The sequence below is a fragment of the Cotesia glomerata genome, linkage group LG6 (genome assembly GCF_020080835.1).
Source record: "Cotesia glomerata isolate CgM1 linkage group LG6, MPM_Cglom_v2.3, whole genome shotgun sequence".
In the NCBI taxonomy this organism is placed as follows: Eukaryota; Metazoa; Arthropoda; class Insecta; order Hymenoptera; family Braconidae; genus Cotesia; species Cotesia glomerata.
The window spans coordinates 18,776,809-18,789,233 of NC_058163.1; the positions used below are offsets into that span (position 1 = coordinate 18,776,809).

The 12,425-nt window shown below is 31.5% G+C and overlaps 2 protein-coding genes across 4 annotated transcripts; both read right to left on the reverse strand.

Annotated features, from left to right (window-relative positions):
- Positions 1–252: 252 nt before the first annotated feature.
- On the reverse strand, positions 253–3,409 carry LOC123266701. Of its 2 annotated transcripts, XM_044731077.1 has the most exons (6): positions 3,190–3,409; positions 1,798–2,086; positions 1,662–1,731; positions 993–1,173; positions 676–850; positions 253–591 (listed from the first exon to the last, which is right to left on the reverse strand). In XM_044731077.1, the coding sequence occupies exons 1-6, from the start codon at positions 3,208–3,210 to the stop codon at positions 392–394; spliced, it is 936 nt and encodes a 311-aa protein (XP_044587012.1). In that variant the 5' UTR covers positions 3,211–3,409; the 3' UTR covers positions 253–391. The 2 variants fall into 2 exon arrangements, with proteins under 2 accessions (XP_044587012.1, XP_044587011.1); XM_044731076.1 differs by having other exon boundaries at positions 1,662–2,086; positions 3,190–3,408.
- A 1,319-nt stretch (positions 3,410–4,728) lies between these two features.
- Positions 4,729–10,395, reverse strand: LOC123266696 (phosphoenolpyruvate carboxykinase [GTP]-like). 2 transcript variants are annotated; one of them, XM_044731060.1, is made up of 7 exons: positions 10,141–10,395; positions 9,724–10,079; positions 8,694–8,945; positions 8,443–8,627; positions 6,212–6,606; positions 5,510–6,124; positions 4,729–5,428 (listed from the first exon to the last, which is right to left on the reverse strand). In XM_044731060.1, the coding sequence occupies exons 2-7, from the start codon at positions 9,987–9,989 to the stop codon at positions 4,970–4,972; spliced, it is 2,172 nt and encodes a 723-aa protein (XP_044586995.1). In that variant the 5' UTR covers positions 9,990–10,079; positions 10,141–10,395; the 3' UTR covers positions 4,729–4,969. The 2 variants fall into 2 exon arrangements, with proteins under 2 accessions (XP_044586995.1, XP_044586994.1); XM_044731059.1 differs by having other exon boundaries at positions 9,724–10,395.
- Positions 10,396–12,425: the final 2,030 nt, after the last annotated feature.

Sequence of the window (12,425 nt, forward strand, 5' to 3'; positions counted from 1 at the left end):
TCGATTAATAATACCGATAATATTGTATTTGTTCTTATCAGATACGAGTTTTAATGATTCTGCCACCAGATGGCATAATTAGCAGTATGCATATATATATATATATATATATATATATATATATATATATATATATATATATATATATATATATATATATATATATATATATATATATTCATTTGTCACCGGAAATTTTAATTTAATTAATTACTTTGTGTTAATTATAATGATGAAATAATATGCTTAGTGTTTGTAATAAAATAGAAAATTATATTTGTTTCTGTAACCTAAATAGTTGACATTCTATAAGTTATATATACCTCCTTACAATTAATATATATTTTAAATGAAAAAAATACTTAATTAAAAAATATTAATTTAAGAAATGCTAATCCACTGGAGGATAATTTTCAGATGACTTAGAATAAAAATCTTCAGAAAAATCCGTGCTTTTCTTCCTCTTTTTCGGTGGTTCTGAGGCGGATTTAGTTTTTACTCTCATTCGAGAATCTGCTGCTTTCAGTGCAGTTTTTAAAGCTTCATGATATTGTTGCACAGTTAAATTAGGGTACACCGATCTTAAAGCCGCTGAAATAATGTATAATATTAATGAATGAAATAAAAATATTAATTCGGAAAATTATAAGAAAATTAAAACTTCATAATACTTACAGAGAAAATCACGATCGAGCATGGAACCAGCCAAAGTGTTTGGTTTCCCTTTACTGGGTTCAAAGTAATTGTAAGTGATTAACAGCTCCTCCATCATGAGTAAATTATTTTTCAAAATATATCGAACGTTATCCATTACACATCTTCCTCCTTTAAAAGCACTAATATAATTTCTCTGTAAATAAAAAAATAATATCAATTATGGGCTATTAATAAACTCTTAAGTATCGAATTATTACATTATGTTTGTACTGTAACTAATCTCTGTTAATGTTTTATATTTTAAGTTTAAATACTAATTATAATATTATACTTACTAATTTAGTTCTATTTTCTTCTGTAGCTTTTTCATATTCTTTAACTTCCGCCGCAGTGTGGAACGGTACGAAGTCAGGTTTGGCTATTGTCGATGCAATCGTTGGATTTCCACGCTGATGAACAATTTGCGACAATTTGGATAATTGCTCGCCTTGTTTATCCATTTTTTTTGATAATTCACTGGAATCATAATAATTGTATCAAGTTTTTATTACATAAAAAATAATTTTTTACGGAATTTTTTTTCAAGTAAAACTATGAATTTGTACAAAAATATTAGTATCAGGATTATTATGTAGGGGTAACTTAAATACCAATTCGATGTTCGTAACTCAGTGCATTTTTCAAGACTTACAAAAACTTTAGTATAAATACAAAAGTATCATTACAATATTACAATATATAAGTGCAGGGTGAGTCATTATTTTAGAATTTATTACAACTCATAGGACTATTTAGGACTATTCATAAATCCTGTAAGAAAAAACGATCATTAAAGGATTGGATTGAAATCTTGAATTTCAAGGGAATCAACTTTTTCAAGCTTTAATAAATATCTGCATGCAATCAAATGTCTAAGTTAAAACTGTACTTAGCAACTTGATGAGCTTATATAATAAATGTATAAATAATTATTATTTACAAAATATAGAATAATGTTAACTTACTTCAATAACAAAGTGTTATTTTGCGTAATGTTTAAAATGTCGAGAAGGACTTTTCCTGCCGGGTGTTGATCTGGAATAAAAACATCTTCCTGTGGATCTTTTGGATTAACAGGATCCCCTTCAGTTGTCTGAATACCTTCTTTAGAATTCTGTAACGGCCCTCCTGGTTTCTGTGAAAGTTCGCCACCATTATGTGGAGGCTCTGGAGGTTTTTGAGAAACGCTAACCGTTTGCAATGATCCTGGATGATCTTTTAATGAAGGGCGGAAGCCTATTATTTTAATCGGTTTCCCATTTGTCACAGGAATTAATTTCTGTCCTGGTTTCACAGAATGTGCTAACTGAGCAACCTTACTGATCTTGAATGTAGGTTTTTTCTTGAATGTAACACTACTACTAGTGCTGCTGTCACTCTCGTTACCGCTCTAATAAAAGAAAATAATAAAAATATATTAGATTAGATGAAACTTAAATAGTTTTAGATTTACCGTTAGATATACAAATAAAAATAAAATTTACAGATTATATTGCACACTTGTAAATAAGGTGCAACATGATAAAGAACTTAATTAAATAAGAAGAAAGTATTGGTGAATCAACTATAGGTATAGGAATGTTACATCGACTGCGGGTTATAATATAACATAATAAATAAAATATAAAACTCTAATTAACATTAAGTAAAAAACAGGAATCATGAACCAAAATACAGGCTGGAAAATAATGTTTACAATTTTCTTACATAATGTATGACTAATTTGTTTTATTGCGAATTGTCATAATTCCAAAATATTAGTCACGAGATTGAGAAACCAATAAATATCGGTCTCCGTCATTGAATATATATGGTGAACACTAGTAATCTGCAGCTGTAAACAATATAATATATTATAAGTAAATGCTTAATCTATATTCAATAAGCAACACCACACTTGATCAAGAAAATTTGAAACTTGTGAGTAAACGCTGTGAAAGCCATCAGTAATTGTGATAAATAATATTTAAGAAGATTCATGCACAGTTTAAATTAGTTTATTACATATTAATTAGTGAAGTCAGGCACCTTAATAATTTTCCTGAAGAATGAAATCTTAAATGTATGAATAAAAAAACTTACTATTATTTAAAGGAAAGTAGATAAATAAAAAACAATTTTTTAAATTTTATTTCAATATTTGAATTAACAAATTGAACCCTTTTTGTTTGACCACTGAAACAGATAATTGAAGAAAAATATCGAATTCGACTGTAAATGATTATATTTCTAATTATGTATTGATAGCAAAAAGTTATTCGTTAAGGTTTAATATTTAAATAACAAATGACTGACGAGAAGATAAAATCAACAAAATTTAATTCACAGTGATCAATTTTTTTATTCATATAAATGAAAGTTTCTCAAATTAAATATATTGATAACAAAGCGTGATCGTATTTTATTAAATGCATAGCATTAAGAAATTAGAACAACTGATACATTAATTACTTAAAAAAAAAGTAATAGCAAGGAATTAAAAAAAATACTAACCTCATCGTTGTCTGCTGGCATGACTTTTGATATAAGATTCAAATAATAAACCTCGCTCAATTGATTTATGTTAATTTTAACATAAATAATTTGTTATGATACTATTATGTGATGTTAAACACAAATTAATTAAAACTAAATATTAATAATGATAATTATGGTATGTGTTGTGATGCGCATTAATTTAAAACAATGGCCGCTTTCTACTAAGCATACGATAGAATAACAATAATAAGCAAAGCTTATTTAAGTAAATTAAATTAAACATCATTGTTATTGGGAGAGTGCAAATAAAATTAATAATAACCTTGGGATTATTAATTATATATAATTAATTATATGTAATCATGTTAAATTAAATATACATATATAATGTATTGTCATTCAAAAAATTTATTTATAATTTATGTATAATTCCATATGTAATTATAGATGACATTTTTTTCTCCTGATATTTACATAATTTTTTGTTTAAATTAAAATAAATTTTATCAAATTTTAACTTCTACTTATTTATTAGTTATAGTAACAAAACAATTATTATATAAACTTGATGTACACCTTTACTGCTAATGAATTATCGTCATTTGTTGTTTTAAATATTTTACAGTTTGAGATGTTCCTTCAGATTCATTAAATATTCTTATCAACTTTCAGGCAAAATTTGCGTTGCACCTTGCTTCGTACTTTTGAACGCAACTTGCTGTGAAAAAATAATACTTTGAATCATAAGAGAAAAAGTTGCGTGAAACTTGCTGTACAAATTCGAGTACAACTTTCTATTCACTTGTTGCCGGCTATTTTTTGACGACAACGTGCCTGTACCTTGCGGCAGTAGATTGGTCTTCTTTTTCTCAGAAACTTGTAGCCAACGTGACGCCAACAATGGCAAATTCGGAACTGGACCGCAAGTTGTCGCTAAGTTGGTGGCAACTATTTGACACCAACTTTGTTGGTCTGAAACTCTGGCTATCAGGGATATGTTTATAAAAGTTCATACCGAAAATGACTTTAACTAGTGATTAACTGCAACTTTTAATCGTTTGACCGAGCTTTGACAAGAAATTTTTATGTGACAAATGAACACTCAAATAAAGCGATTTTTGTCATTGCGCTAATTTTTCACTAAAAAAATACTTGCACAGAAAGTCTTGACGTCAAACTGCAGAGTAACTTATGTGCAACTTAACTAAAATCGTTTGCTTTGCCAACTCTTTCCATCAAGTTGACTACAAATTTCGGTAGTAGATTGACGGCATTTCAGTTAAGGTGGCTATCAGGGTATTGAGCATGAAATACAGATAAATTAAAGTGAAAATCATTTGACTATTCGCCCATAAAAGCGCCCACTGCTGATTACGGACCGTTCATCGGTAAGTCGGTAATATAACATATGAATTTTTCAAATATTAATACGTAATCTATTTTATCTACAAAAATTCCGTTATTCTTCCATATAGTACGGAAATTCAATAATTGGTTCATATCATAACAGAATTAAAAGTGAAAAATAATGAATTCATAACAATATATTATTGGTTTAGAAAGTTATAAAAAACTTTATTAATTAAAAATTAAAACATTTTCAAAAAAATACAATATCACATTTCAAAACACACCTAAAACATTTCTCCAATAAAATTATCCATCATTTAGTAATACTATTTACAAAATATACATAAAGAAAAATTTTTTTCAGAATTGCGTGGAATGTGCTCATACAAGTCTATAAAATATACCAAAAAAAAAAAAAAAAAAAAAAAAAATTAACAAAAATATTTTAGTGAAGTTTTGCAACATTTTTTTCAAGATTATTCAATTCCGTAGAAATAGCCACCGGAAGATCTTTACCCACTTGAGCGTCGAAATATTCTTTCAATTCTTTGACTTCTTTTTCCCAAAAATCTTTGGGTAATTTGAATAACTCCTCCAAATTGATGTCTTTTAAACCTTCGGTATTAAGTGTTCCATCTTTTGGAATGAAGCCGATGGCTGAATCACGGGCAATATCTTCGCCTTCTACTCGACGCAAGATCCAATCAAGAACTCGAGAATTTTCACCAAAGCCTGGCCATAAGAATCGTTTGCTTGCGTCTTTTCTAAACCAATTTACATGGAAGATATCTGGCAGCTTGGCGTCTTTTACCTGTTCCATACTAAGCCAATGTTGTAGATAGTGCCCGAAGTTGTAGCCAAAGAAAGGTCGCATAGCGAATGGATCGTGCATTATAACTTTAGCCTGCAAGATAAAACAAATAGGACAATCATTAATCATTTCATTGTTACAAAACTTGATTAGATCATCAAAATCAAAACTTACTTTATATTCAGCAGCTGCAGTAGCTTCAGATCTCATAGACGCTCCAATAAAGACGCCATGTTGCCAGTCCCGTGCTTGATAAACAAGTGGAACGCCTTCAGGTCTGCGTCCTCCGAAAAGAATGGCGTCGATGGGAACCCCCTCAGGATCTTCCCAAGCTGGATCGATGATCGGGCATTGATTTGCTGGTGTGCAGAACCGAGAGTTTGGATGAGCGGCCGGAGTTTTTGAGTCACGGGACCACGGATTTCCGTGCCAATCAGTAATTCCAATATCCTTGTCAATTTCATTCTCCAGTCCTTCCCAGAAGACTCCACCGTCACTGGTCCGAGCCACATTGGTGAATAATGTGTTCTTGAAGATAGTCTTCATCGCGTTTGGATTGGTGGCACTTGCTGTACCAGGAGCGACTCCGAAAAATCCGTTCTCAGGGTTGATAGCCCGTAAACGTCCTTGTTTGTCGAACCTCATCCAAGCAATATCATCCCCAACACACTCTATTTTGTAACCTGGCAAGGTCGGCTGCATCATTGCGAGATTCGTTTTTCCGCAGGCACTTGGAAACGCTGCAGCAATGTATCGCTTCACGCCTTTTGGATTTGTGATTCCTAAAATCTAGATTTGCATCAAGGTTGACATTAAAACAATATAATACCAATGGAATATTAAATTTTTTCATGGATTTAGGAAGCTATTACATACCAGCATATGTTCGGCAAGCCAGCCCTCTTTTTTAGCAATCGTGGAGCCGATTCTGAGAGCAAAGCATTTTTTGCCCAACAAAGAGTTGCCTCCGTACCCGCTTCCATAAGAAACAATTTCATTTTTGGCTGGTTTGTGGAGAATTATCGTTCTCTCAGGATCGCAGGGCCAGGAAGCCTTCATTTCGACTTTTGAATCAGCACTAGGAACCCCCACGGAATGCAAACATTTAACAAAGTCGCTCTTGTCAAGAACATCAAGGACTCGGAAGCCCATGCGAGTCATTATTCTCATTGAACAAACAACGTACGCTGAGTCAGTGATTTCTATTCCTATTTTGGAAAGTGGTGACCCAACTGGTCCCATGCTGAATGGAATTACGTACATAGTACGGCCTAGACCAAAGTATATATAATTGTTATCGAGAGTTAATCATGAGTCGTGTGCTGATAAAAATGTTAAATTGGTTTAAAAATAAAATTGAAAACCAAGAAAATCATTTTGAGAAATTTTATTTTCTTGAATCAAGCAGAAAAGTTCTTGAACTAAAAGTTTTGATAATTGTTTGAAAGTGGTGTCTACCATTTTCGATCCATTTTAAAGCTTTAATGTTAAAAAAAGTTTTATTCTAACCAAAAATCATGAATCAAATTTTTCAACATAAATCGACTGACTTCTAGTTTGTTTTTATGATTTTTTTAAAAACTTTTTGTTAAATTTTTAACTTCCCGCTAAGAAAATCGAAGATTTTCAAAAATCGGGAAGTTATTGTTTTCACCCCGTTTTGCAAAAATCGAGTTTTCATCAAATCTCGACGTTTGAAGGTCACAGGAAGCTTCCCTGACTATCCCCGTGAGGTTGTCACTGTGTGTGTGTGTGTGTGTGTGTGTGTGTGTGTGTGTGTGTGTGTGTGTGTGTGTGTGTGTGTGTGTGTGTGTGTGTGTGTGTGTGTGTGTGTGTGTGTGTGTGTGTGTGTGTGTGTGTGTGTGTGTGTGTGTGTGTGTGTAATAAAAAATAAGAAAAAAATTTTTTGTTTAAAGTGGTTTTTTTGGAATAACTTTTAAACGGCTTTATTGATCAACTCCAAAAACTAATCCGCCCTTAAGCTTGAAAAACTACATCGATCGCCGCTAATTCGGTCAAAATCGGTTAATTCGTTCGAGAGATATCGTGAACGAAAGAAAACCGAAAAAAGTGTAGTTTTCACATAACTTCGACATTTCTTTTCGAATCGTTTTTGATCAAATAGAATAATTTTTAGAGCTTAAAAACGCGTCGATCGCCGCCAAGAACGTTGAAATCGGTTGATTTATTCGAGAGATATCGTCGACGAAATATTTGGAAACAAGTAATTTTTTAACATAACTCCGACATTTTCCGGAATAACTTTCAAACGGCTCTACCGATCAATTCCAAAAACTATTCAGCTCTTAACATAAAAAAACCACGTCGATCGCCGCCAACTGCGTAAAAATCGGTTCATTCATTCAAAAGTTATTGCGGTTTGAAAATTTGAAAAATTGTGTGTCATTAAACTTCTATCAGACTTTTGAGCTCGAAGAGCTCAAAAGCATAAAAAGTTATCTCTTCAAGCTCAGAGAGCTCAAAATAACACATAAATGGTATTTTTAGCTCGGAGAGCTCAAAAACATCATTAGTGCACTTTTAAGCACCTAGGTATGTAATGAGCGGGAAGTTGCACGGATGGCCTTCAGGGTCTACCGTTTTTCTATTTTTTTTTTTTTTAATAAATTACTTAAAAAATGTGTGAATGGCCTAAAACATTTTAAATAGTATTTCTATGACAATAATGTTTTTCAAAAAATAATTTTCTTAGTTGAAAATTCAGGGATCCTACGGTTCTTACGGCGCCATGGTTAGAAGGTGGATTTGTATAGATCTCGATGAAATAAAACGAAAAGTAAAAATGAAATTTTTAATATTTTGCTTAGTTTAAATACCTTAAAAAATGGAAATTTTCTGTTTTTATCTGAATATTTTTGAAATTAAAAAAAAAAAAAAAAAAAAAACAGACGTGAAATTTTTGCTATGAAAAATCTGAAAAACAGGATTTTATTTTTTTGCAAAAAATCCGAAAAACAACGTGACCTGGGATGGAGCTTCGTGGCACCGGAAGAACCGTAGTCTTGCCGAAAATTATTTCTTTTAAATCAAATTAATTTTTTCGTTAATGTAGCCAATTTTTTTTATATATGTCTTAGAGTTCTAACCTTTCATACAACTAGGAAATCGTTGAGCAACAGCCTCATCCATATCATTAGGACTAATCCAATTTCCAAGAGTTCCCGTGACTTCTTCCCTGGGAGTTGGGATCGTTTCGTTTTTCGTTTCAGTGCTGATAAACGTGCGGCTTTCTACACGAGCAACATCTGCTGGATTCGTTCGCGCCAACCAACTAAAAAACGCGATTATTGAAAGAAGCAATTGAAAATGGTTAAAAATTGAATTTTTGGTTACATACCAGTTTTCGTATTTCGGCAGAGGTTCAATAGATCCGTTGGTTTGCAGCAACTTGAGCATAATTTCGTTTTCTTGATCGCTACCGTCGCAGATGTAGATAGCGTCAGGCTTACAAAGTTTGGCGCATTCTTCAATATAAGCCAGTACTTTCGGTGCAAGAGGTAGTGTTAACTCGGAGATAATTGGCACACCCGATATTTTATAAGTTGAGCTCTTACTTTCGGTCACTTGAGTCGCCATCAGGCTTGTTACCCTAAAACAAAACATTGTCAACATTGAAGCTGTCGTTTAAAAAAAAAAAAAAAAAGAGCGAAATCTAACATTGTATTATATTATACAACACAAGCGTCTTTATCGTTAACGAAGTTATCTAACATTAAACTAAATATGACAAGTGAATTTAAAATCGTTAATTCCAGCAGAACTAGATTATAGAACTAGTCTATTAAACTTTCTTGAGTAATGGCTAAAACTGAAAAGAGACTAAACCGGATTTTAGCTCCCGCTTATTCTATCGGCCAAGAGAAAGTCAAATAGCTTTATTCTATGAATAAACTTGAAAATTTCAAAGTCAATGTAAAATATTTAGCTAAATTTTATTTTCAAAATATTCATTATGATTACACAAACACAAAAAATTCACTCAACTGAAGAAAAAAAAAGTCTTGGACAAAAAAAATCATTTTGAAGAATTTCATTATCTTTAATGAAGTAGAAAAATTTTTAAGCTAGATTAAATTTAGTTATTTAAGAAAAATTTTTTGAAAAAAATTTTTTTGCTTAATTCAATATTTCAAAAAAAATTCACGAGTCAATAAAATAAATGAGGAAGATTAAAATAGTCTGAGTCTAAACAAAATTCTCTTTTGCCCAAAGTTATTTTTTTAGTCAAAAATTGATTTTTTCGTAGAACAAATTCTTTAAATTGTTTTCTTGATTGAAAATTTTTTCTTCTAAGTCAAATCCTTTTTTTTATGTACTTAATTCATGATTATATAATTAATTAGTAAAAGTGAAGTAAAATTACTTACTGAGGGTAAAATTTGTCTACGCAGTAAGGCATCTTGTATAATTTGTTAGATTTAACAGAAACACGATAAGTGAAAATGGAAAATCTCGATGATTTGATAGTAGGTTTTCCAACAGCGAAATTTGTAATCCGTAGAAACTTATGATATTCCACAGAATTGTTATGTAGAGTAGAAAAAGTACGTGTTAACTTGTCAGGTTCTAGCAGACATCTAGTTCCTTTGATAATTACTGATTGTCTGGCAACGTTCCACCCGTGTGTCGTCATCTTAGCAATCGTTTTCTGGCCTTTTATATGCTCTCTGATGAAACAGTCTAAATGATCGGAGTCCAAGGGTCGCGGGGTTTCTCTTGTGTGCTAACGTTTTCCGGAAATTTACAAATAAAACTTGTTGTTATTTCTTTTTTTTTGTACTTACTCACGTCCAGCAACAGCTGAGTGAGGATGTTGATTGTTGATCATTGATCATTGATTCAATCCAGTCTTACATCATTAACATGAGCGCAATTTAGTTTTATTGGTGATCTGATCTGATATGAACAAAACACCAAAAGTAAACAAACAAACTATTTGTTATAAATGGAAGATTTTAATGTGACACCGGGTGATCTCCGAGTTTCAAAGCTCGCACGATTGTTGGCTGAAAGTAAAAGTTACTGTCTTATAAAGGTTTAATCAACTGCGAAGTTGTAAATAAGTTGTGACTGCATGCCCCGGTTTTATACGAAAGCCGTTGGCCCCCTCGTGCTCTTCTATTTTTACCGGCATCCCGAACCACACCGCACCGACGATGTTGCATCCACTTGTTTCGATATCTTGTCGCAAAGCTCTTTCTTTATTTAATGCACTTAAGAAAATTAAAACTTGTCGCTGTTGTTTATTATACTTATAATTAGTAACAATCATTATGGCCAAATTTAAAAATAAATTTTTGTTATTGTTGCATTAATTTGCTTATTTTTTGTTCGAACAATGACTGCACACTGAAAAAAAAGTTTTTTCTATCAAGGAAATGTTTCCTTATGGATAAAAAATTGGTATTCTTATGATTAAAATACGAAAGTTTTTTAACTATAAGAATACAGTTTTCTCACTGTCAAAAAACTATAATAAACTATAATACTAGCCTTATAATAAAACGTGGTATTTTAAGGTTAAGAATATCAGTTTTTTTTTAATCAAGAAAACTCGAGCAAAAAATTTAGTATTCTAGATGGAAAAATTTTTTTTTTTCAGTGCAACGAAAATTTCTTTAGAAATCGAGATAATCATCCAATATTTTTTTAATTTTGCAGAATGATAAGAATGATACAGAAAGTATGATTATGATTAATATACTAATTTTTCCACGCACGTAAGGAGTTGATAAAAAATATTATTTATTTACATTTATTGTATCAAGAAAATAAAAAAAACATGGTTATTGTTTTTGTCTATTTATTGTTTTAAAGATAAAAAATTTTTGTCTGTTTAATCAAGTGGACAACATATTTTTAATCGTGAATACAATGTACGTTGGTTAAAAATATATTTTGCTAATCAAAATAACTGTATCGAGTAAATTATAGAAAATACGTAATGATTGCGTATCAAAATATTGCATCATTATTTGAAGTATTTATTGAAGATCAAGTGTAAAAATTTATTAGCGCAATTTTCAATTAACCGAAGACGTCATTAATTATTAATTGAAAAAAAAATTAGAAAAACGGTAGACCCTGAAGGCCATCCGTGCAACTTCCCGCTAATTTCATACCTAAATGCTTAAAATTGCACTAATGATGTTTTTGAGCTCGCCGAGCTTAAAGGGATGTGTTATTTTGAGCTCTCTGAGCTTAAAGGGATAGCTTTTCTATGCTTTTGATCTCTTCGAGCTCAAAAGTCTGATAGAAGTTTGATAAAACACAATTTTTCAAATTTTCAAACTGCAATAACTTTTGAATAAATGAACTGATTTTTACGCGGTTGGCAGCATTCGACGCAATTTTTTAAGCCCCGTGAAGAATCTGTAAGTTAAGTTTGATCGAACCAGGATTTTCTGAGTAATTCTGAAAAAACACTTTTTTCGGTTTTCTTTCGTCAACGATAACTCACGAATGAATTAACCGATTTTCACCGGACTGGCTGCGATCGACGTGGTTTTTTTTATATTAAAAGCTGAATAGTTTTTGGAATCGATCGGTAGAGCTGTTTGAAAGTTATTCAAAAAAATGTCGGAGTTATGTTGAAAAAATCCTTGTTTCCAAATATTTCGTCGAGGATATCTCTTGAACCAATCAACCCATTTTTACGTTCTTGACGGCGATCGACGCGGTTTTTTGAGCTCTAAAAATTATTTTATTTCACCAAAAACTATCCGAAAAGAAATATCGAAGTTATGTGAAAAAAACACTTTTTTCGGTTTTCTTTCGTTCACGCTATCTCTCGAACGAATCAACCGATTTTGATCGGATTAGCGGTGATCGACGTGGTTTTTCAAGCTCAAGGGCGGATTAGTTTTTGAAGTTGATCGATGAAGCCGTTTAAAAGTTATTCCAAAAAAACCACTTTCAAAAAAAAATTTTTTCCGATTTTTTTTGAGATTTTTCAAATTCTCAGAAAATCTAAGTTTGAGGGAAGTCTTTAGAACGCCGTTTGGTTGGTTCCGATCGGTTCAATCGTTCAAAAGTTATAAGCGATTCACATACTTACACACACACACAC

What these genes read in the sequence shown, in the direction of transcription:
- LOC123266701 (XM_044731076.1), bottom strand. Translation starts at nt 3,210, where the DNA reads ATGCCAGCAGACAACGATGAG. An exon ending in AAGAAAATAGAACTAAATTA is followed by an intron (nt 851 to 992) that starts GTAAGTATAATA and finishes TTTTATTTACAG; the next exon opens with AGAAATTATATTAGTGCTTT. An exon ending in GCTCGATCGTGATTTTCTCT is followed by an intron (nt 592 to 675) that starts GTAAGTATTATG and finishes ACATTATTTCAG; the next exon opens with CGGCTTTAAGATCGGTGTAC.
- LOC123266696 (XM_044731060.1), bottom strand. Translation starts at nt 9,989, where the DNA reads ATGACGACACACGGGTGGAACGTTGCCAGACAATCAGTAATTATCAAA. An exon ending in ATTTCCTAGTTGTATGAAAG is followed by an intron (nt 6,607 to 8,442) that starts GTTAGAACTCTA and finishes ACTTTGGTCTAG; the next exon opens with GCCGTACTATGTACGTAATT. An exon ending in CTGCAGCTGCTGAATATAAA is followed by an intron (nt 5,429 to 5,509) that starts GTAAGTTTTGAT and finishes TTTATCTTGCAG; the next exon opens with GCTAAAGTTATAATGCACGA.